General features: G+C 49.0%; 2 protein-coding genes across 28 annotated transcripts in view; one reads left to right on the top strand and one right to left on the bottom strand.

The window, feature by feature from the left end:
- MAP3K12 (mitogen-activated protein kinase kinase kinase 12) lies at nt 1-16,863 on the top strand. 3 transcript variants are annotated; one of them, XR_009048550.1, is made up of 15 exons: nt 1-152; nt 8,390-8,871; nt 9,203-9,386; nt 9,553-9,744; nt 10,020-10,178; nt 10,348-10,506; nt 11,243-11,351; nt 11,615-11,724; nt 11,853-11,969; nt 12,093-12,230; nt 12,418-13,042; nt 13,238-13,308; nt 13,400-13,673; nt 14,061-14,355; nt 16,727-16,863. XR_009048550.1 is itself a non-coding variant. In XM_057703772.1 (15 exons), the coding sequence occupies exons 2-15, from the start codon at nt 8,427-8,429 to the stop codon at nt 14,157-14,159; spliced, it is 2,583 nt and encodes an 860-aa protein (XP_057559755.1). In that variant the 5' UTR covers nt 1-152; nt 8,390-8,426; the 3' UTR covers nt 14,160-14,806. The 3 variants fall into 3 exon arrangements, 2 of the variants coding, with proteins under 2 accessions (XP_057559755.1, XP_057559754.1); XM_057703772.1 differs by lacking the exon at nt 16,727-16,863 and having other exon boundaries at nt 8,390-8,563; nt 8,663-8,871; nt 14,061-14,806; XM_057703771.1 differs by lacking the exon at nt 16,727-16,863 and having other exon boundaries at nt 14,061-14,806.
- Nucleotides 15,407-27,843, bottom strand: part of PCBP2 (poly(rC) binding protein 2) — a 21,790-nt gene continuing 9,353 nt past the window's right edge. For 2 of the 25 annotated variants that reach the window (XM_057703788.1, XM_057703786.1), the window contains exons 9-15: nt 26,520-26,612; nt 25,375-25,416; nt 24,066-24,138; nt 23,521-23,559; nt 22,512-22,564; nt 21,845-22,014; nt 15,407-15,880 (exon numbers count right to left, since the gene is read on the bottom strand). In XM_057703788.1, coding sequence (XP_057559771.1) covers nt 15,844-15,880; nt 21,845-22,014; nt 22,512-22,564; nt 23,521-23,559; nt 24,066-24,138; nt 25,375-25,416; nt 26,520-26,612 — 507 coding nt within the window. In that variant the 3' untranslated portion in view covers nt 15,407-15,843. Of the gene's footprint in view, nt 15,881-15,918; nt 19,276-21,844; nt 22,015-22,511; nt 22,568-23,520; nt 23,560-24,065; nt 24,139-25,374; nt 25,417-26,519; nt 26,613-27,843 lie in introns of those variants that run through there. The other 23 variants (XM_057703787.1, XM_057703785.1, XM_057703774.1 and 20 more) reach the window with 15 other exon arrangements.

Here is a 27,843-nt window from a genome sequence, read left to right on the forward strand (position 1 = left end):
CACGAGCATCGCCTGTGACAGCGCCCCTGGTCCGGTCGAGGGCAGCGGGGGGAGGAGGGAAGGAGGAGGAGAAGGAGGAGGAGGCGGGAGCAGCATCCGGAGCCGAGCTGCAGCAGCGCCGCCTTTTGTGCTGCGGCCGCGGAGCCCCCGAGGTGAGAGCCGGGCCGAGTTTTGGAGGGTGGGGGGCTGGGATGGGTCTGGGTCCTGAGATGCGGGTGCCGAGGAAGGGTCGGGATGCAGATGTGGCGGGGTGTGGGGAGGGTGGCGCGAGGATGCTGAGACTGTGGGGATGGAGGAGCTGGGGACCTGGACCCGACGCCCGTGGGGATGGGAAGGAGGGGAACCGAGCGGAGGGATGTCGCGGCCCAGCTTGGAGGCGAAGGGCCTCCAAAGCTGGAAAGGAGTGTATGGTGTGGGGGTGGGGGTATGATTGGGGGACAGACTTAAAGGACAGCGGGCAAGAGAACATCCTCCTCTCCTCCCACTCACCCTCAGGAAGGGGGAGAGGGAAGAAGGAGGAAGAGTTTTGGCTCCCTCAGGGAAGGAAAGGAAGGACAAGGCCTTGTGTGCCCCTCACCTCACTCCCACCCCCAGCCACACACATTTAGCAGGCTGCCCCTGAGGATTATAGGCAGCGAGCACCTGTTCCTGGATGCCCAGGTGATGGTCATCCTCCCCTCCCCCATTCTTATGTGGCTTTCTCCCTCCTCCTTCTCTCCATCTCCTTTGGCTCCTCTAACCCATTTCCCCAGCCCAGGCCTTTCATAAACCCTTTTCCCTACACACGCCTCAAACTCCTTGGCTTAAAAATAAGCAAGAATCCTTTCCACAGAGTTATAACTCCTATAACCATGGCCTTGGCTAAGAGGAGGGAAGAGAAGGGGTCAGAGACTCTATAGACAGTGGAAGGAAAGAGTGGCGTGTCCCTCAGAATTGAAGGAAGTCTCACCTTTTAGCTCCGTTACCTGCTCACTCTTGGGAGGACAGCAGGTCAGCGGCCCTCAACCAGGAAGGAGTGCACACGAGGTTTCTCTCCCACTCAGTATCATCTCAAGCCACAGACATTGCCTCCCTCTAAACATGATTTCCCTTCCAACTCACAGAATGGACTCTATGGCTCTGGGAGCTATGATTTTTCAGCCAGAGGGTCATACCTAGGGAAGGCGAAGAGGAGGAATTCAGGAAGGAAAGGGCCCGAGTTCCTGGGTCTTCCCATCCGAACACTGAAGTTCCTCTGAGCTTTAGGGCCTGCTCTCTCCTATCTCACACTTAAGGGTGGAAAATACGTCTTCGCTCTCCAGGCTGCCAACCATCCACTCACTCACTGTGGGGACGGAGGGGATGCTGGGAAGACCAATGGTGTGATACACTAGCTCCAGCACGTGTGAAAACAAACAACTAAGTATCCATCCCCTAATTCAACCCAATTATGGGTGGGGGCAAGAAGTTTACATAAGGAAGTGGCTCAGGACTTCCTGGGTGTCCTTACAGCTACGGATGGCAGAACCCCTCTAAAAACTGACTGCTGTTTCCAGGTCCTTCCCCCTGAGATGATGATGTGCTACTCTGGCTTTGTCAGGAAGAGGACCCTAAATTCTAGTACCCACCACCCTGGACTCACCCAAGGGCTTATCACATGCAGTCCCACCTCACCCTGCTGGGCTGGGAGAAAGTAGGGATTAGGGAATCAACCCCTTTAGGAGTCCCTTGTGTTGGGGCAGAATGAGGATAGTGTGGAGATGACGCCAGCAGGAGCTTCCTGATGGGCTGGCTACAGACACTGGTCTGTCTGCTTCATTTGCTCCCAGAAGAACTAGAGGCAGCTGTGTGTTGGGGAAAAGTGATGGATGAGGAGGCGGGGGCTCTGTTCCAGGGGAGACTAAGGATCCTCCAGGATAAAGAGCGCTCTTCCTTTGGTCCCTTCTTTCTTCACTCTCCTTTTTATCCCTTGTGTTTACAGGGATAAACTCCCTTTCCACCTATACCATCCCTGCTGCCTCTTGCTTTGTGGAGGCAGACAAGGGAAAGAAAGGAAGGGACACACGTTTATAAAAACCTACTGCTGCTTGTTAGGCGCTTTCCATATGCTGATGTTTATAGGGAGCTTCCTGTGTGCCAGGTACCAGGCCAGGAACCTTATTGGGATTATCTCAATACTGCTCCTAACAATACTGAGAGGTAGTGTGACCGTCATCTCTGTTTCAGGGATAAAGAAACTGAAACGTAAAGAAGTTAAGTAATCTGTTCAAAATCAAAAAACCAGTATGTGGCAAAAGAGTTTAGGATTTGAACCCAGGTGTGACTAACCCAGAGCCTGTGTTCTTACCCACATAATATCCTGCCTTGCCACTGTATGAATTTGTGACCACTGTCCCAATTTAGAGAAGAAGAAACTGAGGTTTGTTAAGAAGTCTCATACTCCAGGTCACGCAGCTGATCAAGAGCAGAGACAGGACCTCAACCAAGCCTCTACTTGTCAAGCCACCCAGCCTCCCTCCCTAATTCACAGACAGGAATGGATATAGGCACTCTGCGATCTCCATTTCTTCTTTTTCAATTTAAAATAGGCTTTTAAATTTCTTAACAAAAATATCCACAATTCCACCTACTTAGAAATGGTTACACATTGGTATCTGTCCTTCCAGATCTTTTTAAATGCACATCCAGCTCAGGAACAATTTGTTAAAATACGCTGAACTTCTTCCACGCCCACCTGAGGTCCTGAGTAGCAGGGACCCCTGTGACCTATCATACCTTGCTCCTTCTCTCCCCTTCCCCTCATACCTTAACGGGTAGGGCTGAAGGGTGATCATGGGCCACGGTGGCCAGGGGGTGAGCACGGGGAGTGGAGAATTAAGCCTTCCCCCTCAGTCCAGAGGAGGTGGGATGGAGGGGGACCGGGGGGCTCTAGCACACCACTGCCATTGTGATCTGGTTCCCCTGAGACCCGAAATCGAGATTGTCCTGGGGAAGTAGAAGGTCGGAGACCAAGTCTCCCTTCTGCTCAGACAGAAGAGTTGGCCTCTCCAGAATCCACAGAGAAAGACCTGGTGTCCAGCCAACCAGAAAGACAAAGCCAGGAGCCCGGCACCGTGCTCATGGCATTGCCTACATCATCTTACTTAACCCTCACCTCCCCATAAGGTAGGGTTGGCAGTCTCTGAGGGATTACATTCCTTAAACTAATTCGTGGCAAAACTGAGGTGCTGGTTCTGATCTCTCCAAATCCAAAGCTGGTTCAATTTTTGTAAATAGTACTGCCCCTCTCTCTCAGCCCCTTCACTGCCCACCCTACTGGAAGAAGAGGCAGTGGAGGCTAGAGATCTCAGAGCTCGACCTGTGTGAGGCTGGAGGCCTGGGTTTAGGGGTGATCTCCAGTTTTACACAGGCTCTCAGGGAAAGAAGGCATTCCTCCCTCACGAGGGCACAATAGAAAAGCTGTAGTTCTTTCCATCTGAGAATAACCCTGGGGCCAGGACCATGGATCCTGTAAGAAGCAAAACAAAAACAAGCTGCATCCAAGTGGCCAGGAGCCTTGGCCAGGAGGGGTTAGAGTCCTTTATTCTCAGGATCTCAAAGCCTGCAGAGGTGGCACTACCGTTCCCAAGTCTTGGGTCTCCTTTCCCTGTAAAGACATCCCCCTCCACCTCCCCTACTTAAGAGAGAAGGGGAATCTTCCTCCCTTTCCTGAGTGCAAAATAGGGTCCAAGACAGTGGTGAGTGCTCAGCATGAGACCCCAAGACTTAGACAGATGGCCTGGCCTCTCAACTGAACCCCCAAGACAGCCAGACAAGCAGCTTGGCATTGAGATTCTGCTGTTAGAACAGGAGGGAGTGAGAAACGATTTAAAGGGTTGCCTTGCTACAGGCCTCTACCATCTCAGGCAGGAGAACCTGGGAGGAGGAATGAAAGGGTTGGGGGCGCGGGGAGGTGGGGAGGTCCTCCCTTCCCCCACTCCACCCCTACAACCTGCTGAAGGGAACCACCAGCAAACAGAATCTGGAGCTGAAACTGAATTGGGACCTCCCAGGGTGTCCACAGAACCTCTTCCCCTGGAAGATGCACAGAGTAGGGACCACTCTGTCCCCTCACCCAGGCTGGAGGAGAGTTCTGCACAGTGGGCTTTTGGTAAATATGGTTGACAGAATGACTGACAGAGATATCCACCCCCTCCTGTCACATCCCTGCCCTCCCCTCCCCTCATGCTCTGCATAATTGATGGCCAGGGAGACAGCTCCCCTCCCCCAGGGTGACCGAATGTCTGGGCCAGGGGCTCCTAGCCATGATATCCCCCCCAAAGCCCTGGCGCCAAAGCACAGCTGGGGGGCAGTGGGACACAGCTGGCAGGTCAGAGATAAAGGACACAGAGAGAGGTGTGGGTAGGGAGAGAGGATCTCCAATTTACTATAATTCCCTGGGGCCTCAGCTCCACCACCATCCCCCACCCCCAACACACACACTCCTTCAGGTCAATCTGGAAGAGTCGTCAGTAGCCTGAGAACAGGGAGAGGGTGGATTAAGCCTGGCTGGGTTCCCTCCTTTTCCTTGGGTCCCATCTCCTACTTCTTCAGCTACTTCCACTGCCGGAAAAGACAAACAGGTGAAATGGCTTCTCTCCTTCTCCCCAGCTGCTGGCCCTGGATACCAGAGGGGCCCCTGGGGAGGCCTAGGGAACTGGAGGGAGGCTCGGCTGCAAGTGTCTGTGAGCGTGTCACCCTCTCTCTGCCTAAGCCTCCTGGTTGCCAAACACCAGATGAAGGCTGAAAAATTCCTTTAAAAAGCCAGGTGTTGTGCCTACTCAGAGCTTAGCTTCTAAATAGGAAATGAATCGGGGAGGGCACAGATCTCGTTTTTCAACCCCCTTTCAGCTTTTCTCAGTGTCCTCTGCTTTTCAAAATCAGTTTTCCAGTCCATCCTTCTTAGGATGGTCTCTCCCTGCGCTTCACACTGTTGGGTCTGTTTCTCTCTCGACTAGGCAGGCCCTCCTTCTCTGGCCGTGCCTTTCGCCCCTTCTCGGGTCCACTTTCCCTGTCTCACCATTTTCTGCTCTCTCTGTGGCACCGCCACCCCAATGCCAACCCAAGTCCCCTCTCTTCACCACCACCGGCTCTCCCTCCACTGAACGCAGGGACGGGGATCGGCACGGGGAAGAGGGGACGCAGAGGCGGCCGGCCGGTCAGGGGTCCCAGCCTGCCAGCCCGCAACCAGCACGTGGGCCAGCCCGGGTCAGGGGCGGGGCCCGGGTGCGGCCCCACCCCCGCGGTCGCCGCTCACGTGACTCCGGGCTAATCTTGTCCTGGTGACTTCACGCGCCGCCTCGGGCCCAGTCGTCATGGTTACGCCGCAGCGCCCAGCGCTTCCCCCCACCCGCTGCGTCCCCTCCCCTTCCCCGCCCGGACCCCCTCCTCCCACCGCCGGGCCCCCGCCCCGCCCCCAGCCCCGCGCCACGTGACGGCTGGGAAGGAGGTCGGGAAGCGGAGGGGGGGCGCCGGGGCCGTAACCCCTTCCTCTCCGCTGCGAACGGCCCTCACTCTGGCCTCTCTCGGCGGGAGCGCCCCAGTCCCGCCAGCCCTCCCTGCAGGTCCGCCCGGGCGGAGCGCAGGGCCGAGCGCCCGGCCTTTGTTCTCAGTGGTCCGAAGGGACGCCCGGCGTGGGGGGCGCGGGCGAAAGCCTTCGGGTCCCCCAGCGGACGTTCTCGGGCGAATTGGCCCGTTGCTTGGCCTGTCATTTGCCTTACAACGTGCACCTCACCTCTTGAAGCCGCCGTTACCTCGCGGGATATGTTGGGGATTGGGAGGCTGGGATTTCGGCTTTCTGAGCCTCAGTTTTCTCAGGAATGTAAAGGGACCAATGATAATACCGCCTTCCCGGGGTGGTTTTGAGAAGTTAATGCGAGTGTAGTGTACGTCTGGTCCTCAGGACGATCCTCTGGGGTGTGTATGTGTAGGGCAGTGGTTACACCTAACTGGACACCTTCCTGCACACCGGGTGCTGTTCGAAGCCCTGGGATCCCGTGCGACATCGTCACTCTCAGGAGTGCAGTCTTCCAGAGGAGCCAAGCGCGCGCCCATCCGGCCGCACTGTCTCCAGGATAATGGGAGCCATGATGGAGGAAGCACAGGGGGCTGTGCCAGCCCAGAAGGGACATTAACTCAGAGCAGCAGGGACAGGGAGGAAGACTTCCAGGATGAAGCGAGACTTGGAAGGCAATAGGTGGGGCTTGAGAAGTGCCTTTCAGGCTCAGCACGTCTGGGCACGGAGCTTGAGCCTCTTCCTAGCTAATGCACCTTGGGCAGGTTACTTAAGACCTCTGCTGCCTCTGTCAAATGGGAGTAAGGATGCCTAACGTAGAGTTTTTAGGATTAAATAAGCTAGTGCCCCTATAAAAGAGGCTAACATGCATGGTAAGCCTTCCATAAGTGTTAGCTATTCTCATTAGGTGCCCTGGCCCCAAAAGCCTGATGTAGCTTGGTGGCAGGCTCAGTTCAGTATGGCCTGGGTACCAACAGCAGTGGGAGATGAAGCTGGGGAGGGGCCAAGAACGTGGAGGTGAGACTACAGGACCATGCGGGCAGCTAAAGGGTTTGAAGTGAGGGGTGCTGGCCAATTTGTGCTTTAGAAAGATCCTTCTAAAGGCTAGGTGGAGAATGGGGTGGGGGGCTTTAGAAGAACTTGGAGACCATTGAAGGGGCAGTTTCCCTGGGCCAGGTGACACAGCTAATGAGGCCTGAATTAAAGCAGTAACATGGAACTAGAGAAAAGGCTAGAAAGGCATTGGGTCAGGGTTTTTCGAATGTGCCAGGCAAGAATCACCTGAGGTGCTGGTTAAACACTCATCCAGGCAAAGCCCACACCCACTGAAAAGGTCTTTGCGAGGTCTGGAAATCAAGTGTCACAAGAACTGAGACCGTCAGAGGTTCATCCCCACCCAGTGAGCCCTTTTTATTGTAGATTCCTGCCACCCCTCTCCACTTGTGAGTCAGAGGCTCTGATGCAGGGGGGTAAGGAGGGACACTACTATCCCAAATAGTTAGAGAGGACTGCTGGCTTCAAGAACCCCTACATCTCAGGATGATCTAGTAACTGACTAGATGTGGAGGGAAATGGGAGACCAGATGACTTCTAGTGTCAGGCTTGGGACAAGATTGGCTGAAGAATTTGCTGTGCCTGAGTGATAGTTTATCCCTTTGGAGAAATTGAAATCGTGCAACCAGTAAGTGACAGAGGCAAAGCTAGGATTCAGAGTTGTTGTTGTTTTTTAATTATTTGGGGGGGGGGAGGTACACCAAGTTCAACCATCTGTTTTTATACACATATCCCCATATTCCCTCCCTCCCTCGACTCCCCCCCCCACACCGGATTCAGAGTTTTTTAACGGTTGGTTGCTTTTTAGATAGCACCCAGCTATGAATAGGGACAAATCTCTGTTGTTTGGAAAGCTGGCTCTTGGTTTGCGGAGTGGGGGACAGGGCATTGCGGAAAGAGGAAAGGAGACAGGACCTCTGACTCCTGGAGGAGCAGCTGGACTGATGGGAGGGCTAAGGGGGATGAAGCAGTAGGCTACAACTTGTCCTGACACAGTTTCTGCATCCTCCTTGGACAGCTCTGCCTTTTCCCCTCATCTGTGCTGCACAGATAATGGAGCTGATTAGTTACAGCCATCACTTACCTCGGAGAGGCCCAGGTGTGTGTACCTGTGAGCACCAGAGAGGCAGACCCAGATGCGGGCCGTGAGTGTGCCTTATAAAACACTCCACAGGATCATGTATCAAGTACATGAGTGTGAGGCCCAGGCGTATCACATGTAGGCCCAGGAATGTCATGTGAGAGTGCCTGAGTGGCGCTGAGTCCTAGCAGTGTCACCTGTGTGTGCTTCAATGTGAGGGTGGCTTAGGTGTGTTACTATTGTGTGCCTAAGGTTGAGACTCAAAGTAAAAGGTGTATATCCGAAAGACCCTTATATGTCACATGTGTGCATGGAAGCCTCAAGTGAAAGAAATATGTGCTCCTGAGGTGAATTACAGTAATCTCACAGGGAGAACGGAACTAGTCTATTACCGTACTTGAATTTGGAATGTAGCTTACCAGTATGGACCTGAGCAGGGCTGTTACCTGGGTCTCCCTGAGAATGATACTCAGGTATGGTGCCTGTGTACCTGAGTAAGGAAGACTTGTGTTACTAACAGATGCTTGAGAGGAAGCCTGGGTGTGATTTCCCAAGATGGATCCCTGGGAGGGGGGTAGATACTTGAGAGTGAGGTTCAAGTGTTACTTCCAGGAGAGCTCTTGTGAGCCCAGCTCCCCAACCCGTGCCTCTGCCTCTAGGGCAGGCATCCTGAGCTGGGGCACCTGGGGCTTTGACAGCCCCTCCCTCCTTTTCTCCCACAGGGCCCACCGTTCACCACCACACCGGGGCCCAGAGGCCATGGCCTGCCTCCATGAGACCCGCACACCCTCCCCTTCCTTTGGGGGTTTCGTGTCCACCCTAAGCGAGGCATCTATGCGCAAGCTGGACCCAGACACTTCTGACTGCACCCCCGAGAAGGACCTGACGCCTACCCAGTGTGTACTCCGAGACGTAGTGCCGCTCGGGGGGCAGGGCGGGGGCGGGCCCAGCCCCTCCCCAGGTGGAGAGCCGCCCCCTGAGCCTTTTGCCAACAGTGTCCTGCAGCTCCACGAGCAGGATGCAGGGGGTCCAGGGGGAGCCACTGGGTCCCCTGAGAGTCGGGCGTCCAGAGTTCGAGCAGATGAGGTGCGGCTCCAGTGCCAGAGTGGCAGCGGCTTCCTGGAAGGCCTCTTCGGCTGCCTGCGCCCTGTCTGGACCATGATTGGCAAAGCCTACTCAACGGAGCACAAGCAGCAGCAGGAAGGTAGGCTGTCCTCAAGGGGACCCTCTCCCTGAGCCTGAGATCTGCTTGGACAGCCCCACCCAAGTCACTTGATGACCCTTTCTCTCCCCAGAGCCTAGCCCCAGCCCCTTATTTGTCCATCAGCCACTGACTCCCCAGTTTCTTTTTAGGCCACCCCTTCATTTCCTTCCCTGATCCCTCAAACCTAGTCTTCTCGACCCATTTTAGCTACTTTTCTGCCTCACCCTCCTTGAGTCATCTCAGCCAACCCAGTGCTTTCCCCTGTGCCTGACCATCGCAAGGCCCCAAGTGTGGCTCTCTGAGCCTGTGGCACTGTGCCTCCTGTCCACAGACCTTTGGGAGGTCCCCTTTGAGGAAATCCTGGACCTGCAGTGGGTGGGCTCAGGGGCCCAGGGTGCCGTCTTCCTGGGGCGCTTCCATGGGGAGGAGGTGGCTGTGAAGAAGGTACGGGACCTGAAGGAGACTGACATCAAGCACCTGCGAAAGCTGAAGCACCCTAACATCATCACCTTCAAGTAAGATCTGGGGCGGGGGCCGGGATCTACTTGGGCAGCAGGGCATCCACCTCACCCTTCCTGAAGGGGGTGCCAAAATGGCATGGGTGGGAATGGGGGTGCCAGGTGTGAATCAAGTGGATGCTGGGCTGGCTGAGGCCTTCATACCACTGTGTTCGGCCCCCAGGGGCGTGTGCACCCAGGCTCCCTGCTACTGCATCCTTATGGAGTTCTGCGCCCAGGGCCAGCTGTATGAGGTGTTGCGGGCTGGCCGCCCTGTCACCCCCTCTTTGCTGGTTGACTGGTCCATGGGCATCGCTGGCGGCATGAACTACCTGCACCTGCACAAGATTATCCATAGAGACCTCAAGTCCCCCAAGTGAGTAAGCAAACAAGCAGGGAGAAGCTACTGTGCACGGGCTCCTGTAGGTGTCCCCACCCAGGTCAGTGTGGCCATCTCCCTGCTTTCAGACCCTGTCCTAAAGTCCACGTGGCCATCTCAGAAACCCCTCCCAGGTGACAGTCCTACCTCAAGAGGGCTGTGGTAAGCCCCCCGTTTCTGGGTGTCCCAAATGACTTAGAAAGGCAGAACCGCTGCAGCTAGAGGAGGTGCGTGGAGGGGCCCGGACCCCCGCTGACTACACTCTTTACCAGCATGCTAATCACGTACGACGATGTGGTGAAGATCTCCGATTTTGGCACTTCCAAGGAGCTGAGTGACAAGAGCACCAAGATGTCCTTTGCAGGGACAGTAGCCTGGATGGCCCCTGAAGTGATCCGCAACGAGCCTGTGTCTGAGAAGGTCGACATCTGGTGAGGGCCAGGCTGAGGACTGAGAATAGCAGGCGGCCCGCAGGAGAGGTGGGGCGGGGGGAGGGGGGTCCTTCTAGGGCCTGAGTACCAGTGAGAAGTGAGATGAGTCTGCAGTAACCAGGGCCTCTGGAGGAAGCCCCCCCCAGATGACATCCCCTCTTATCCCTAGGTCCTTTGGTGTGGTGCTGTGGGAACTGCTGACTGGTGAGATCCCCTACAAAGATGTCGATTCCTCAGCTATCATCTGGGGTGTGGGAAGCAACAGTCTCCATCTGCCTGTGCCCTCCGGCTGCCCAGACGGCTTCAAAATCCTGCTTCGCCAGTGCTGGTAAGGACCACCTGGCCAAGCTGGGAAGCAAGGGAGTGTGGCTGATGGTTAGCCAGCACCCAGGGCCTGGGCATCTAGGCCCAGAATCCTTAACAGGGAAAGGGGGACAGAGCTCCCAAATATGGCTCTCCAAGACCCCAAGATTCAGTGTATGTCAAGGGGACTACGATAAAGAACGGAGAGAAGCTGGACTGACCAGTAGTCTGCAGGGGTGCAAACTGTGTGTGGCTTTGAGCAAGCAGTGTTCCCTCTGAACCTATTTCCTTATCTGCAAAATAGGGACAGCAATATCTGATATAGAGGGTGGCTATGAAGCGCCTGTGAAGGACCAGCACAGCCACTGAGCATGGTTGGTTGAGCCTCAAGTAGACTGCCTTAAAACGCAGCAGGCAAGGGCCCTGGACCCTTGTTTGGAACCTAGACCATGGAGGAAGGTGGGAGATTTCTAATCTTTGGTTAAGCATTTCCCAAAGTGTGTTTCTTTTAATGGAGTTACTCAAAAGAGTTGGTTTTGGCAAACAAGTTGGAAAATAGGATTAAATAGGTTTCCTTAACTGCAGGACTTTGATATGCTAACAGCTTGTAACACTTCCTAGATAGATGACCAGGGAATTCTCTTGTCACAGAATACATTCTAGGGTTGGATTCTCCAGGATACACTTTGGGAAAGGATGCTCTAGTTCCTTTCTGGACCTCCTTGAAATTCCTTTCTCTCCCCCAACTCCATTCACTCCAGGAACAGCAAGCCACGAAATCGTCCATCATTCCGACAGATCCTGCTGCATCTGGACATCGCCTCAGCCGACGTACTCTCCACACCCCAGGAGACTTACTTTAAGTCCCAGGTGTGCTTGTGGGGAGGAAAACGAATACCTCAGCTCCCTCCCTTTGCAGAGATAATGATGCCCTTTGAGGGAGGGAGAAGGGTGGCTGGGGATGGATAGATTAGCTCTTGAAGGGCTGAAACCTGGTCTTGGTTGATCCTGTGCTCCACTTCTTTTTGCTCCATTACACACAATTTGCAACACTGCAGGCACCTGCGAAGGCTTTCTACAGGTCTGCTGGGTAAAGGGATGTCCTTCACCTTTAATTGTCTCTCCACCCCCAGGCAGAGTGGCGTGAAGAAGTAAAGCTGCATTTTGAAAAAATTAAGTCAGAAGGGACCTGTCTGCACCGCCTAGAAGAGGAGCTGGTGATGCGGAGGAGGGAGGAGCTCAGGTGTGTGCCTGTGTTTGGGAAGGTGATTTCACCAACAGCAGGGCCTGTAGACCAATTCCCCGAGACTGGGATAAATTATAGCACCAGGTGAAGCCAGCTCACCTCGGGGACCCTTCTGCCAATTTCAGACACGCCTTGGATATCAGGGAACACTATGAGCGGAAGCTGGAGAGAGCCAACAACCTTTACATGGAACTTAATGCCCTTATGTTGCAGCTGGAGCTGAAGGAACGGGAGCTACTCAGGTAACCACGCGCACCCTCATGCACCAAATCCTATCTCCCTGGAGCTGTGCTGGACTTGGAGATCCTGCTGAGCCTCGGCCCCCCTTCCTGGTCACATGCCCAACTAAGGTGTTTTGTCTTTAGGAGGGAGCAAGCTTTAGAGCGGAGATGCCCAGGTCTGCTGAAATCACACCCTTCCCGAGGCCTCCTGCACGGGAACACAATGGAAAAGCTCATCAAGAAGAGGAATGTCCCACAGAAGCTATCACCCCACAGCAAGAGGTAAGACCAGGGCTCACAAGTGCCATCGTTCGAGAATGGCAAGGGGGGTGCTGGAGAGGCAGGAATAGGGCGCAAGGATGCCAGACGGATACTTAGATAAGAGGGGCCTCGTACTGCCTGAGATTAGGGAGTGCTTTCATGTGATAAATTTGTTAATCTCCAACTTGCACTTTCCCTCTCCCACCAGGCCAGATATCCTCAAGACTGAGTCTTTGCTACCCAAACTAGATGCAGCCCTGAGTGGGGTGGGGCTTCCTGGGTGTGCTAAGGGCCCCCCCTCACCAGGACGGAGTCGCCGTGGCAAGACCCGTCACCGCAAGGCCAGCGCTAAGGGCAGCTGTGGGGACCTGCCCGGGCTTCGTGCAGCTGTGCCACCCCATGAACCTGGGGGACCAGGAAGCCCAGTGGGGCTAGGAGAGGGACCCTCAGCCTGGGAAGCCTGCCCTCCAGCCCTCCGTGGGCTCCACCATGACCTCCTGCTCCGAAAGATGTCTTCATCGTCCCCAGATCTGCTGTCAGCAGCACTGGGAGCCCGGGGCCGGGGAGCTACAGGGGGAGCTGGGGATCCTGGCTCACCACCTCCAGCCCGGGGCGACACCCCCCCAAGTGAGGGCTCGGCACCAGGCTCCACCAGCCCGGACTCACCAGGGGGAGCCAAAGGGGAGCCACCTCCACCAGTAGGGCCTGGTGACGGTGTAGGGCTGCTGGGAACTGGAAGGGAAGGGACAGCGGGACGGGGAGGAAGCCGGGCTGGGTCCCAGCACTTGACTCCAGCTGCACTGCTGTACAGGGCTGCTGTCACCCGAAGTCAGGTAAAGTATGGGATGGTTCCTGAGCACTTCCCCTTTCCTTCTCCCTGGGGTGTGGTGCAAGTCCATAACCTCCCTCCCATTTTAGGGTCTTGATCTAAGCCAATCCCGACTTAACCCTTTATAACCATTTCCTTATCCTGGGCCCCTGATGGTCTCTTTCCCCTTTTGACCACAGTCCACTCATCTCTCCTGCAGAAACGTGGCATCTCATCAGAGGAAGAGGAAGGAGAGGTGGACAGTGAAGTAGAGCTGACCACAAGCCAGAGGTGAGTGATAGAATCAGGAGGCAATGGCATTCTTTGCTTTCTGGACTGCAAGGTGTAGTCAAGCTGAAACCCTGGCCTCCCCAACATACAGGTGGCCTCAGGGCCCGAACATGCGCCAGTCACGATCTACCTTCAGCTCAGAGAATCCATCAGATGGGGAAGAAGGCACAGCTAGTGAGCCTTCCCCCAGTGGCACACCTGAAGTTGGCAGTACCAACACTGACGAGCGGCCAGATGAGCGGTCTGATGACATGTGCTCCCAGGGCTCAGAAATCCCACTGGACCCACCTTCTTCAGAGGTGGTTACTGGCCCTGAACCCAGCTCCTTGCCCATCCCACACCACGACCTACTCAGAGGGGAGCAGGTGAGTCACAACCAACCAGATTTTGGACAGGGAGCAGATGCTATTGGGGAGACAGATGCAGAGGCCAGAAAAATAGCCCCTGTGTCACTCTGTATTTGAAGCTGTTTCCTCCCATACTAAAGAGCAAACACCCACATGGTAGAATTCGGAAGTCTCAAGTATGGAGTACCTCAGTGAGGTTGCTGGCAAGGTTCCTATAAATTGCAGCCAGGAGCAATCCTGAAACTAGGAGTCTGGTGCCTTGGAAAATGACCTGAGCAACTGAAATCTGGAGACAGTAAAACCACTAACCTGCTACTACAAAGATCTCAGTGAAGAACCCTAAAGGAATCTATTTGCCAAGAGATGCTGAGCTGCACATCACTGCCTTTCTGCTCTTCTTCACAGGGCCCTCCCAACTCTGAGGATTCAGACTGTGACGGCACTGAACTGGACAACGCCAACAGTGGTGAAGCCTTGCGGCCCCCAGCCTCCCTCCCTCCATGAAAGCCACTCTTATCCCTGTACATAGAGAAATAATTTATATAAGTAATATATATACACAACATAATCAACAAAGACAGGGCTATCCCAGCCTTAAGTCAGGCGCAAAGGAGAGTGAACCCTGACCAAGTCACCTGATAAGCTCTAGGGACACTGGCAGCTGTGGAAATGAAGGACAAGTACTGCCCTAGAGATATGGGTAAGGGCAAACGAGCCCCTTCCTGCTTCGCCCCAATATTTCAAGTGGTGAGGCAACAGAAAAGCCAAACTTGCCTATTTTCCTCTCTACTCTTTCTGCCCAAACCCTGAAGAGCAGGGAAGGGAGCCATTTAGACTGCACTTTTTTGTTTTCCTTTACTCTGTTTACACATTTTGCACTTGGGAGGAGGGAGGCTAAGGCTGGGTCCTCCCCTCTGAGGTTTCTCAGGTGGCAATGTAATTTCTTTGTCCCTCTATTTCTCTGCCCAAGCGCTGGCTTAGGGACTAGGGGGAGGCCAGGAGATTGCGAAAGCATGTGATGGTTCAGGCTGAAGAACTGGGGTGTTGTTTTAAGTCCCTGCTTTTATCTTGGTGCCTGATTGGGGTGGGGACTGTCATATTGTAACCCCTGTGAAAAAACCTTGAAATATAACCACTCCATGCAGGCCCAAGCTGTTGAGGGTTTTCTTGGTGAATGAATGGGGTAGCTTGCATGGTTAAGTAGGAGCTTTGGGCTCTAGATGTTACCTGACTGACTTCCTCCTTTTATGCTTTTCTAACATATTGAACATCACTTAGCACCCCAACCTTCTACAATCTGCATAAATGGGAGCAGGTCTATATTTATGAAGGATTCTAGAAGGATGGATCTTGAAGCACCCATTCTATTTAAAACAGGAAGACTGACGTTTTAAGTTTGTACAAGGGTATGGGCATTCCCAGCAGCCTGAACCTGAGTGAGATACTCAGCCGCTTCTGCGTGTACGTGCATGTCCCCCTTCCCCACCCACCCAGTGGAAGTGCTTGCTTACACTTTGCACACAAGTCTTAGGAAAATATAACCCCCAATCTTTTGGACCAAGGGCACAGCCAGCTTGCTATAGCTATTAAGGTCACTCTGCAGTGCAGGCTCAAGGGCTACAGAAAAAATTGGGAGTGGTAAAACAGAAGAAAACATCTTCACTGGAATAAAGGCTTATATTCAAAACCCAAGCAGGGTCCTTGTCCTTTGAGGGATAAAAGGTGCAAAAAGAACAGCAAGACACCAGGAATAAAACCCACATGAAATCACTGTGGCATCCAGTTTCTATTCACAAAGAAAAAGCTCCAGTCCATCTTTTAATTTTTTTTGAAAAATTCCTGACATTACAGAACTAAACTGAAATGTATTAATATTCCACTCTTACATTTCCATGACAAACAAAAAAATTCATGAGCAAAAAAAAAAAAAAAAAAAACCAAAAAAAAAAAAAAAACACAACAGGGAGAAGCTTATAAAACTAAATATGGATCTCAGCATTAACAGCTGAACAGAGAAAGGAATTAAAACGCTTTAATTAAAAAATCACGAGTGGATGATAAAGTGTGTAGAAACTGAAAATTTACAAACTATTTAAAACCTGGAATCGCTGACTGTTCAGAAACTACACAGATGGATCATGGGTGGTGGTGAACAGCAGAAAGGGATTATGGATGAATCTGCATTGTTCTAGCTGCTCCCCATGCCACCCGTCTCCGAGGAAAGCCTGTAACACACACACAAAAAAAACTCGAAGTTAGTTTTCTGAGTGCCCAGCAGTACCTCACCTCCAAAACTTTTAGCCTGGTTGACCAGATGTAGGAGGAGTACATAATCTGTTTCAGTATCAAGGGAGACATTTAAAGATTTCTTAGAAATCTTTTTAAACCTTTTCAAATTACCTCAGAACCAAGGGAAATTGAGCACCTTGGTTATTAATTGTGGGTATCCCTCAAACTACGCTCTTATAGCATCTTTGGGGGAGATGTTAAGCACTCTGAAAATATACTACACACACTAAAGTCTCCTTTTAGAGGGTCACAACATACAGAAACAGTGTTTCTTTACTGCCCAGCTTATTTTAGCTTCTCCCAAACTAAATAGACCAGCCCTGGGTGTCTCCATCAATGTGAAGACTTAAGAGATACCAGAGTTTTAAACAGTAAGGCATGTTCAAGAAGCAGCAGCATGTACAATAAGTATGGGTCAAGAATTACACTCAACCTATAGTTTTTAGGACTAGTTTTCCAAAGTGGAAGTCAAAACAATTTGTTTCCAGCAACTCCCTATCTCATTCTAGAAGCTCCCCAATTTGTGGTCTTGTTAAGCCAAACTGTCCATCACATATACCTGGCCACAATGTCTGTTTCAAATAGACCATTTGAGGTCCTAGAATCCAATTTTGGGCTTTGAAGGAAAGGTCTTTAGATGTTTAACAATCAGACTTGCTTCACTGATATTAGGTAGCCAGCAAGACTCAGCTCCCATTTTCAACAGAACTAAATGTGTAAGACCCAGTCTCAGTTTGTAACTGTTGTTTTTTGTTTTTTTTGTTTTTGGCCGCACCTTGCAGCATGCAGAACTTCCCTGACCAGAGATCAAATCCACGCTCCCTGCAGTGGAAGCATGGAGTCTTAACCACTGGACCACAAGGGAAGTTTATAACTTTATTTAAAAAGTTTATAACTTTATTTATTTCATAAAGATTTTAAATTTACTGGCATTTGTGTCAAGAGAGCATGAATGATAACTCCCCATCCGCTTCTCTTCCAGAATAATGTAAACCCAAAAACTGGCCAGGAAGGCAGGGGTAGAGAAGGTGGGAGAAGACCAGGAAATAGGTCCTTCAACTACAAACTGCATTTAGTTTCAAGTCAGAAATGCTATTTTGACCTCAGCATAAAAGAAAATAGTTTTTAAAAGGGGTAGATTCTTGCCAACCTCAAAATAAGATGATCTAGGGCGACATAAACAAGACTTCCTGAATCAAAAAGTTTAGCGGGAACTGAAGGTTCAGGAAAGGAACTGCTGCAAACAGTTTAGATCTAGGATCTAAAAAAACTAAGTTCATGCAAGAAGGTGGTGGCATTCTGACACCAAAAAGAACTCAAAAAGAATGGTCCAGAATTTATACATAGCCTGAGCAGGAATTGTGGGTGGCAGGGAGAGGGGGCAAGGAAGGAGAAGGGAAAACCCAACCAGAAATACTACATTAAGAACTCTAGAAGGACCACATGGGGGAGCTGTAAGCTGCTAAAAAATTGAACACCAAGTTCATTTGGATGTGGTGATTTTAGTCAGTCCTTAAAACATCTGACTTCCTTCCAAACAATCCTTTAGGGAGTGTACTCATTAGATAAGGAAGCCTTCTAAAATCAAGAACTAGATAAAATAAAAACCAGTTTTCTGGGGGAGATGGTATCAGCAAGATATAAAAAGGGTCTACTAAGGAGAGCTGAACCACACGATAAAGGAGCATCTAGCAACCAAAAAGAAAAACCCTATCTGCACAATGAAATTTACCCCTCTAGTCCTTCATGCATTCTTGGGACATGTAACACTAATTCAGAGCCCCAGTATGAGACTGAAGGGCCATAGTACCATTAGTTAATACACTGAAATATAGTTTTTTTGTTTTTAAACAACGTAAGCCAAAGGGGATATGGGAAAAGATCACCAGGAGAAAAATCTCTACACTGGTTCTCTAAGTCCTGGGAAGAGCAGTATACTTTCATTACCCTGGCAATATGCATTCAGGCTGAATGGAGAGTTATGAAAAGCCTTCTGCCATTTTACCTAGGGCATTTCTATTCTTTTATGGTGAGAGATTTGGGGATACAAAAGAATGAGGCTTCAGGGAGATTAAGCACAATCTCAGAAGACTAAGTAAAAGTAAAGCACAAACTGCTAGTCCTGACTAGTCACTCATGTAATCTGCAATTTTAAATTCTCGCAGAGCCTCTATTTCTTTAATTTGATCAAGTGGATCAATGAGTTACAGCTGACCTTAAAGGTTCCTTCCAAATCTAGGTCTTTAATCCTCTAATTATGACAGAAAGGCAGGCAGGGAATAAAAGGGTAAAGGGACCTGGCTGAGTAATCAGGGTTGATTTACTATATAACTGGACAGAATCGTGCCAAATTTGAGACAATGTCACAGGCTGGTTGCTCAAGATTTATCCAGTGTCACAGGGAGAGGGGTAACACTAGTTCAGAGGAATGCAGACAGAAGCTAGCAAACTTTATTAGACTCTTCCCAACTTGCCTCCCCAATTCTGGGTAAAGAAATAACTTCTTCGCTTCACAGCACAGTCAACTAAGGTTCTTACTGTGGCAACTTTATTTCAGCTAGAAACACAAATCTGGCCAAGAAGGCCGGCTGATAAGTTAACCATGAAATAATAATTAAAAAAAAAAGGTTAACGGAGAAGCTTTTATTCATTAACACAGAGCCTAACACATTGTTATATTGCAAGGCAGAATAAAGCTACAAAAAAGTAACAGAATGAGAAAGAAGAGCAAGAACTGTGGCTCTAAAGAATTCAACAAGTCAGACTCTGAAACAGGCACTCAAGCAGAAATGGCCTAACCCTAAACACAGTTTACCACTGCCCCTGCCCCCACCCTGTTATCCCCCCAAAAGAGTAAAAAGGAAATGGTCACAAGCTCACAATAGTTTGGTTCTCACCAATGTTAACAAAGGAAAACAAAACAAAAACAAAACAAAAACAAGAAATACTTGAGGGGGTGCCCCAAGACATATGCAATCAGTAGGGAGAGAATCTCTGTTTCTCGCCTTTCAGTTTGTTAGTTACACATGGTACGGCAGAGGTGGTGGTGGTGGCAGTAGCTGAAGCCCCGGTACCCTTAGCAGCAGACACAACATTTAGAGCCAGGAGAGGGATGGGTTTCATGCCAAGCAGACTGGAGACACAAGGGGCGGTCGGAAGAGGGTTGGGGAGGCTGGAGGGTGCGTCGGAGGTCCCCGCTGTGGCGAGCGAGGGGGTGGTGGTGGAGGAGGAAGAAGAAGAAGAAGGGGTGGAGGGTTGAGAGAGGTTGATGCTGAGGTGATCAGGGATCGTGACGGAGGCTGCCTGGGAGGAGGGTTTAGCGTTTTCTAAACTGTAACAGAGGAAAAAAAGGAACAAAAAAAAAAGGGTGGGTGGAAGGGAAGACCACAAAAGGGAAAAGTACAGGACAAAATCCGCTTCAGTTATCAGTAAGTGCCTCTGGTTGCCAATTAGGAAGACTTAATGACAACTTGTGACAAGCTGTCTTTTATTGTGTCCCACCCTCTAAAAATGTATACTTTGCCAAATTCCATTCTACAATGCTATTTAAACCTGCTATGATGAAGAAAAAGCTGACTGAGAAATCATACTCTTCCACATATCTGACACACTGATCCAACCCAGGAGGCAGAAAATGACTTCAAGCAGAAAATGAAAAAGTACTTATCAATCCCCAAACAAGGAAAAAATGTTTCATCCACCAATCACTCATGAAGCTTTGTGATACTAACCCACAGAATTTTAAAAATTGTTTTTCCCCTAATGTTAAAATTTGCTTCCATCGCCACAGCGAACTAACCAAATACATTAGGATGGAAAGGGACAAGAGCCTAAAGTAGGTCATTCATTTCAAACTTCCAACATTGTAGCATTTTCAATGAAAAATGCCGAGAACAGAAGTACAGATAAGCCTCATTTCTGGAGATGGGGTGAGGAGAAAAAAAGGCTCTTTGTTTTTAACTGACCATACTTCTCACATAGACCTTACAAACTGGAAGAGAGAAACTTCAAGCACTGCTAAAAAATTCCGTTTAATAAAGTAAAAATACCACTTCTACTCCTAAAGTAAGCTCTAAATCACAGTGATGACCTGTAGCTCCCAAATGCCTGCATGTGTCCATGCCAGAACTGCAGGTATTTGCTGAAGTCTGTTGGACATTCTATAGCACAAGATTAACTCTTCAAAGGGAGGCTCCTCTCAAGACTCCATTTTGTTTACCTAAATCCAGGGACAGTTGCAATCCATAAAAAAAGGTGCGAGAATCAGCAGAAATGCTCAGGGTCCATTACTGAAAACAGAGAACTCTTTCTTGCCTAGTATTCATAATAAAGGCAGTTTGCTTTCTGCGTTCAAACTGGGCCAATATGAGAAAGTGACGTTAGCTGCGCGTATGCATAGTCCTTGCTTAGTGCTAAATGAAGCTTTGAAAAGTTCTGACCCAAATCCACATCCTGGACAGTTTCATTAAAAAGGATGATCCTGAGAAGAGTGACTAAATCAGGAAACAAAGTTGGACCAAGTTCTGCTTCCTTAAAATTTAGCCACTGACCTAGTATGGGGGGTGGGGGGGGAAGAGGGTCAGGCAAGCAGGTTACATGGAAACACTATCTGACAACATTCAGGGCAAGTCTACCCAAGCAGAAGAAAAATCGCTTGGTTTCCAGCTCCCGAGAACATGACTCTTGCTTCTTAACAACCCACCACCCCATAAGAAACAAGGAAACAAACCTTTACAAACAACCTCCATGCACAACTACCTACCTACCATTTCAGTCTGAACAGTAAGAATTTGGCATCTTGGTAGCTGAAGAAAAAAGCAGATCTAGACATCGAAGTCTTTTCTACATAAAGACTAGAAAATACCTCAAGACATGAAAAGACATAAGGCAAAAGTCAGAACCACTACTGGGGAATTGATAAATTCTTAACCAGGGGAGAAAAGACCATGGAATAAATACATGGTCAGCATAAGCATGACAAAAAACAGACCCCATACTCAACGAATTCTTTTCCTTTGCACTAGATTTAGGAATCCATAAAATTTTTATGCACAACAGAGACCGAATAGTTGTGAAAGAGGTAAATAACAACTAGGTAAAAGTCTACATAAAAGGGATAGGATAGTCCCCTGAGGAATGGGCTGCTAACACTGGTTTAAGATGTTAGTAAGCAATTAAGAACATGACAAACACATGCGCTGAGAAAGCAAGAAATATAAATGTCTTACAGGATGCCCACTGGACTGTGAATAGTCCAGCTACAATCGTGTGTATTAACATCAGCTACGTTTGGATAAGAAAAGTAAAACCTCAGGAAGTCCTTAAGGGATGAAATAAGATGGTGGGGAAAAAAAAATACTAAGCATTTCTGAAATATTCCAATACCTGTACCTCTTAGCAACGGAAGACACTGGCAATTTGAAAAAAAAAAAAAAATGGATGTTTTCAGAAAAAACAGTAATGACTGCCTCCAAGAAACTGTCCTGTCACATGACTCCATTACCCTTATTTCAATTAAGGGGGCTTTGGAGCCTAAACCCAATAAGTGAAGTATTAGTCTATATAACATCCACAGCGAGACCCACATTTGGTTTTAAAGTCAGTATGGGTGCTCCAGCCAGAGCAGTCCTACTAGTGAAGACATGCTCCATACCTTACACTCCCAAAACCATCAAAAAGTCAAATGCAATCTCCCAACCACATGCAAACTTATTACAATCTGGTTACCTTTTCTGCTACACTAAAGATGGATGAAAAGTAGAGCTAGACTTTAAACTCTTTCTTTTGCCATTTCTACCCTTCCCATTTCCACCCCCAAAGAATCCCACATTTAATATTACAGTATACCTTCCCCCAACACACACATTAAAGTAGTAACACAAAAGATATGGGACCCTTACCTGACATTGATTAGATACTGAGCCAGGCTAATGCTGGCAGCAGATCCAGTGATGGTAACCTGCCTATCAGTAGATCCTTCCACTGGGTTCGCAATTTTGATCTGCGCCCCAGACATCTGACGGATCTCATTGATTTTGGCGCCTTGACGCCCGATTATGCAGCCAATCAACTTAAGGAAGAAAAACAACAAGGCATACCAAATTAAGAGTTGCACAGTAAAAAAAACTTGTCAACATCTGCACTGTCCAATAGTGTAGACACTAATAACGTGATTACTAAACATATACAGTGTGGCCAGTAAGATTGAGAAATTGATTATTTTATTCTCAATTCAAACAGCTCCATGTGTTTAGTGACTACCATGTCAGGTAGCACAGATAGAACATCCAAGGACCGGACCACTGCATTAGGGGTGAGGCTTCAGATGCTACAAGAAACAAAGACTGATGGGAATTTCTATTTGAGACAAAAAGGTTTTTTGACTCATCAATCTTCTCCATCAGTTTTCATTTGAGGTTTTATATAGTTTTAAAAATTTAATTTGGTGTCTACAACCCCATTTTCTTTCCCTAGGTGTTAAGAGTGGCATGATGCCATTGAAAAGACCTCTATTCTTTAAAACCAATTCTCTGATCTTCATCCCACGCAATCCAACTACATACTTACATCGTTTGGAATGGTGAGTTCATGAGAAGTAGTCTGAGCAGATGCATCCAAACCTGCTGAAAGACAGAAGAGAGCAAAGAAGTTCAATGCACAGCATACAAACTCCCACTGGTTTGTACATTAACCTAACAGAAGGAAAACGAACTGGAAACCCAGCATTGGCTGTTGGGATTCATCACTAACTTGGAAGCCTCCAAGGAGGAAAGAGGGGGAGAGGGTGTAGAAATAATGCTGGAAAGGTTCCTCTGTACACACAGAAGAGGCTGATTTCATGCCATTTCCTGCAAAGCCCAGCTTATTAGGGTGTAAGGGGATGGAAGCAAGGGGCAAGGGAATGTGGTATCCTCAATTCTCAGGACCAAAATCTAACCAAGTACTTCTGCACTTCTCCCCTTTTCTGGTTGGATTTCCTGCTGTTGTGTTCCAATTTTATCTCACCTGATGCTATCACCAGCACCAATATCATGCCTGTTATTGGGTACCATGAACTTTTGGCACACATGCAGAGTTGCTTTAAATATACCTATATCAGATTAACACCCGCCCCCCGCCCCCCTCCACACACACCCTTACCCTAACCTAAACCTGAAGGTCAGTGAGAATGAAATGGCAGTAAGGTGTGGGAAGTTCATTTCTCCAGATTTATTCCCTGTCTTTTACTCAATAATTTTTTCTGGGTTTCATCTTGTTTCCCAAAGAAAAAGAAAAAAAACCCTATCAGCAAACATCCATACCCATCTGACACCTGGACTAAACCAGGCCAGCTGGTTAACTCACAAGTCTAGTCTTGCTCTCAGCTGTGGCTGCTAAAACTCAGCATTTTTTAGAAGCGGGTAAGCCAGATCCATCAAGGGACCCTCAGGGGCACCAGGCCCACCCCTGCTTTGCTCTCTCAGCTCCTTTCTGCCATGTGCACGTTCTGCTGGTATGTCATGGGCAGTGAAACAAGACTCCCACCAGTTTATTAATATAACAGTAGAATACTACAGATTTTTTTTTTAATCATTACCCCAATAGCCTTTCACCTCTGGAGAGCTGGATTCAATGCCTGTTAAGATACAAGTGAAAATGAGTTTGGTGGTCTCATCCTAACCCTATCGGACAAGTTATTCCTTATATAGAAAAAAAAAAGCCCAAAAAAACAAACCAAAACCAAAACCAAAACCACTACACAATTTGGCACAAATGGATTGTCTCTACCCAGGTCTATGAATAGCTGGTGGAGAGAAAGGGGGTGCCAATCAGATCAAAGGGGCAGCAGTGAGGATGGGTTAGAAGAAATATCAGCCTACCCCTTCGCCTGACAAGCATCCCCAGGCCTCACCCCAAACCTTTCAGGGCCCTTTTTCTCTTTTAGAATAACTCACCCCAAATGAAAATCAAGTTAACAAACACATTACCTCCTTTGGTTTTTAGCCATAAAAAACAGGCAAGTTTAAACCAGCAGGATGCTGGGTAATGAAGTCTGTTTTAAACAGATGTCAAACTGAGACCTTGGGGCTGGCCTCTGTCTTGTACTACACCTTACAGAAATAAACACTGAGGCATCCATACCACTGAATCCGGTGTTGCCATGCGTCATGGGAAAATGAGACTGTTGCATTGCCAACTGGTGCAGCTTGGTCAACTGCAGGAAGGAAACAGAAGAGGCTGGCATTAGAAGAGTAACGTAGCCAGGGCTGAAGCACATTCCAATTTGAAAATGCAGAGCTCCTGATCCCCAAAGTTGGCTACTACTCAAACTATGACAGAGAATAAGGGATAGGGCTGGTATCACAATCCTGGGGATGGGCACAACAAGAAGGTAAGGGTTAGAAATAGAAAGGGTATCAGTACAAAGAGAACGAATGCACTTGGGGTGTGTGAGAAGAAAAGCAGCAGCACCCGCCTGACAACCATCCCCTTGTGGGCTATTTAATGAAGGTGTTTGCAGCCATTGCAACAGTTGCCCCAGGGACAAGCACAGACAGGCTAGGTAAACAAACTGTGCAGTGGTGCTAGGCAAAACACACCATGCAGGGTTCTGTCAGTACTGGGAGGAGGGAAGGGGATGAGGGGGCAGGGAGACTGCAAGGAGGAGAGATTAAGATAAAACTAAACTGGGTTTAGCACACCCCCACCCCATGATTTCTACAGCTATTTTTCTTCATCTATATAAACTGTTCTGGCTGTTGTAAAACCACCCCTCTTCAAGTCTACTTCCCCTCCTGGGGCCTACCACTAACAAAGAGCCAAACTCAACCTCCCAAATCTAAAGCTCAGCACCTGAAAGGGTTAGTAAGGGTAGAGAATAAGTGCAGAAAGAACTGCCCTTAAAGTCCAAATAACAGCACTTCTTAAATTTGGAATTTTTAGTGACAAGGGAAGTTTTCCTGAGTTGAATTCCCAAATATTCAGTGTCCTATCCCTCCCTGTGTAAATAAGCCCCCTTCCCACCCCCTCAGATGCTTTTTAAATTGTCACCTCAGGCCGAGGAGTACACACGGGGAAAACCACCCTACCACCCCCCACCCTGGAAAGGACACCATGCAGAGATGCACAGTCCATGTCAATTTAAACTGTGCCCTGGGATAACAAATGACAGTATACCATGGGACATTTCTCTTTTAGAGTAATCTGGAACATGGGAGAAAGCAGAATCTAATCATCTGCCAGATTATAATTTCCAGGGATTAAATGTCAAAAACAAGGTGCTACTATGTCCTAGTATTTAAGGGCCAAAATAACGGAGTTCACCTTGTGAGGAAAACAATACTGCAAATGTTTAAGACCCAACTCACTTCTGCCTACATGGAGAAAGGAATTAGACAATTTTGGACGGGAGAGGGAGCTTTTCGAAACAAGAAGTGAAAACAAAACTTACATCTGGCTGTGGAATGGCATACTGTCCTTGAATGGTATAGGCCTACAAAAGGAGGAAAACAGTTCCTATTAAAAACCAATCACGGACAGCCACCCAGTGGGGGGAAAAAGACAGATTTCAACTAGCCAGGAAGCCAGAGTTGAACTAGAGAATGGGGAGGCCAGGGGCTGAGGCAGTAGATGATATCTCACAAATACAGTCAGACCTGAGTTGGCCTTCTTTAAACCCTAAATATGATGGCTTATTCTGGGATGCCTATACAGGGAGCCATGTTCCCTGCAATCAAAGACAAAATAACACAACTGTTTCTTAAGGAAAATATGGGAAGTGGGATTAAACAATGCCTCGATTGCCCGAGCCCCCTTCTTTCTCCCTGTGTACATGACAGCCTAGGAGGAAAATTGGTCTCTTTCCTCAACCACCCCAACCCTTCTACCAATCATTGTGACATGAATGATTTGTATCTGCACAAACCTACATGGCATGTTTTGAAACACTTCCCTTTTCCTATCTTATTTTTCTCTACATCTGCCTAAAGACCATAAGTGCACTGGACACTAGCTGGGTCCCTAGCACTAGGGAGCTGACCATAGGAACACACACACACACACACACACACACAAAATCACTGTGTTCTAAGTCCTGCCTTCTCCCACCTCCCCTCCATAAAAGGCACTTGCAGCTCCCACTAGGCCCTCCTCCCCCCACACCATAACCTCCCAAAAAGTGAGCTGGGTCTTTAGGGCAATGGGGTGGGGTACAAGGAGAATCAGGAAGGGAGGGGAAAGGAAGGAGCAGCTGGTTAACAGGATGTGAAGCTTCTCACATCACAGTGGCCAGTACCCCCAAAAGTGCACCCAGGTGGGGGTGGGAAGGTGAAAATGGGGTAGGAGGAGTAAGAGACAGGGAAAAGGGGTTGAACAAAAAAAGAAAAAAAAAAAGGAAAAAAAAAGAGAGTTGGTGTTACCATCTGGTGGGCTACGCAGCCTGTGTGAAATGAGGTGGGGGGGGTCAGTCCAGGTCCCCGTGGACAGGTGGTGTCCACAGCACAAAAATCACCAGCGTCACTGGCCCCCCGCGTGTTGGCAGTCTCGGCTGAGGCGGAAGGATTGAGTGAGCCTTGGAGACTGAACATCCCCTCTCACCTCTAGAGGTGGTCCCTCCAGGTCAGGGTTGAGGCACATGGACGGGGTGGTGTGGGGAAAGCTCGCACTGTCGCTGCCTGTGCTGTACCTGTCCTGTGGATAAATAGAGGATTTCAGTCTCCAGGGCTGTCAATCCGGCACCTTGTCACCAGCATGAAATTCACACAAAAAAAGTTGTTTAATTTTCTTTTCCTTTAAAAAGGAGCTCACGACACAATTTGAAACGAGCTGCAATCAGTGAATTAAAAAAAAAAGTTACCTATAGTGGCAGATTTCACACTGCACAATTGGGCTATTTTCAGTCAGAATGAAGGGGTGGGGCAACAGAGCCAATGCCAGCTCCTGGTCAGCGTGCGATTAAATTGTACCCCTATAAAGCCCACTTTGTCACAAAGGAACAAAAGACACAGGTCCATCTGTGGACACTGCATGAACTGGTCTGTTTAAAAAGGCCCATGGGAATAATCCAAGACAGGGCCACTCATCGAAGAAGAAGCTGCAAGCTTTTAGAGGGTGGTCAACTAAATAAAGGGGAGGGAGGGAAGGAAAGCAAAGAGGTAAGAAGGGGGAGGGGGGAAAGGGAGGGAAGGAAAGGGAAATGAAGGAAGAGTTGTAAGTAGAAAGGACTGCTGCTGTGCAGCATGGACTGTAGATAATCCCAAGTGCAAGTGGAAGAATCCAGAAGAGTAGGAACTTGTAGTTCCAGGGAAGAAGGGAAAATTCCTAAAGCTAAACCTCCCCACTACACTGACTCTGGGCCTTTGTTTATCCTGCCTAACTATCCAGACTCATGGAGAGCCCTTTGACCAAACCAGTCTGTATAAGGCTAGTGTTAAAAGCAAGGTACTAAACTATGATATGATTAATTTCTTGTGAAAGCTTCCAGAACTACAAGACAAAACTAAGTCCCCCAAAACTTGTTCAGTTTTATGACAACTCAACAGAATATGAATGAGATGGATTTTAAGTGCTTCCCCAGTGCAAATACAAGAAGGAACTAGCTGAGTATCTGTGTTTGTAATAGGTCAGCCCCATGTAGGAAAAGGCACTTTGAGCACTTGCTTAGGCAGCTACCAAAATGAAGGTCACTATTTCAGCTGGAACCCCAATATTTTAAAAACTGACCTACCTACTCCTCAAATACTAGCCAAAAAGCACAAAACTACCATGGTGCTAATCAGTGCCCTTTGTCATAAAAACCTAACTTGAGAATAAACCATGTGCCAAGGATCCAGAGTTTAGGTTGGGTGAAGGAGGAGAGGCCAAGGGGTGCTTTGATGTTCTTACTCTAACACCAAAGGTCACAGCCCCACACAGCCCAACA

Source organism: Hippopotamus amphibius, chromosome 12 (genome assembly GCF_030028045.1).
Source record: "Hippopotamus amphibius kiboko isolate mHipAmp2 chromosome 12, mHipAmp2.hap2, whole genome shotgun sequence".
NCBI classification, from domain to species: domain Eukaryota; kingdom Metazoa; phylum Chordata; class Mammalia; order Artiodactyla; family Hippopotamidae; genus Hippopotamus; species Hippopotamus amphibius.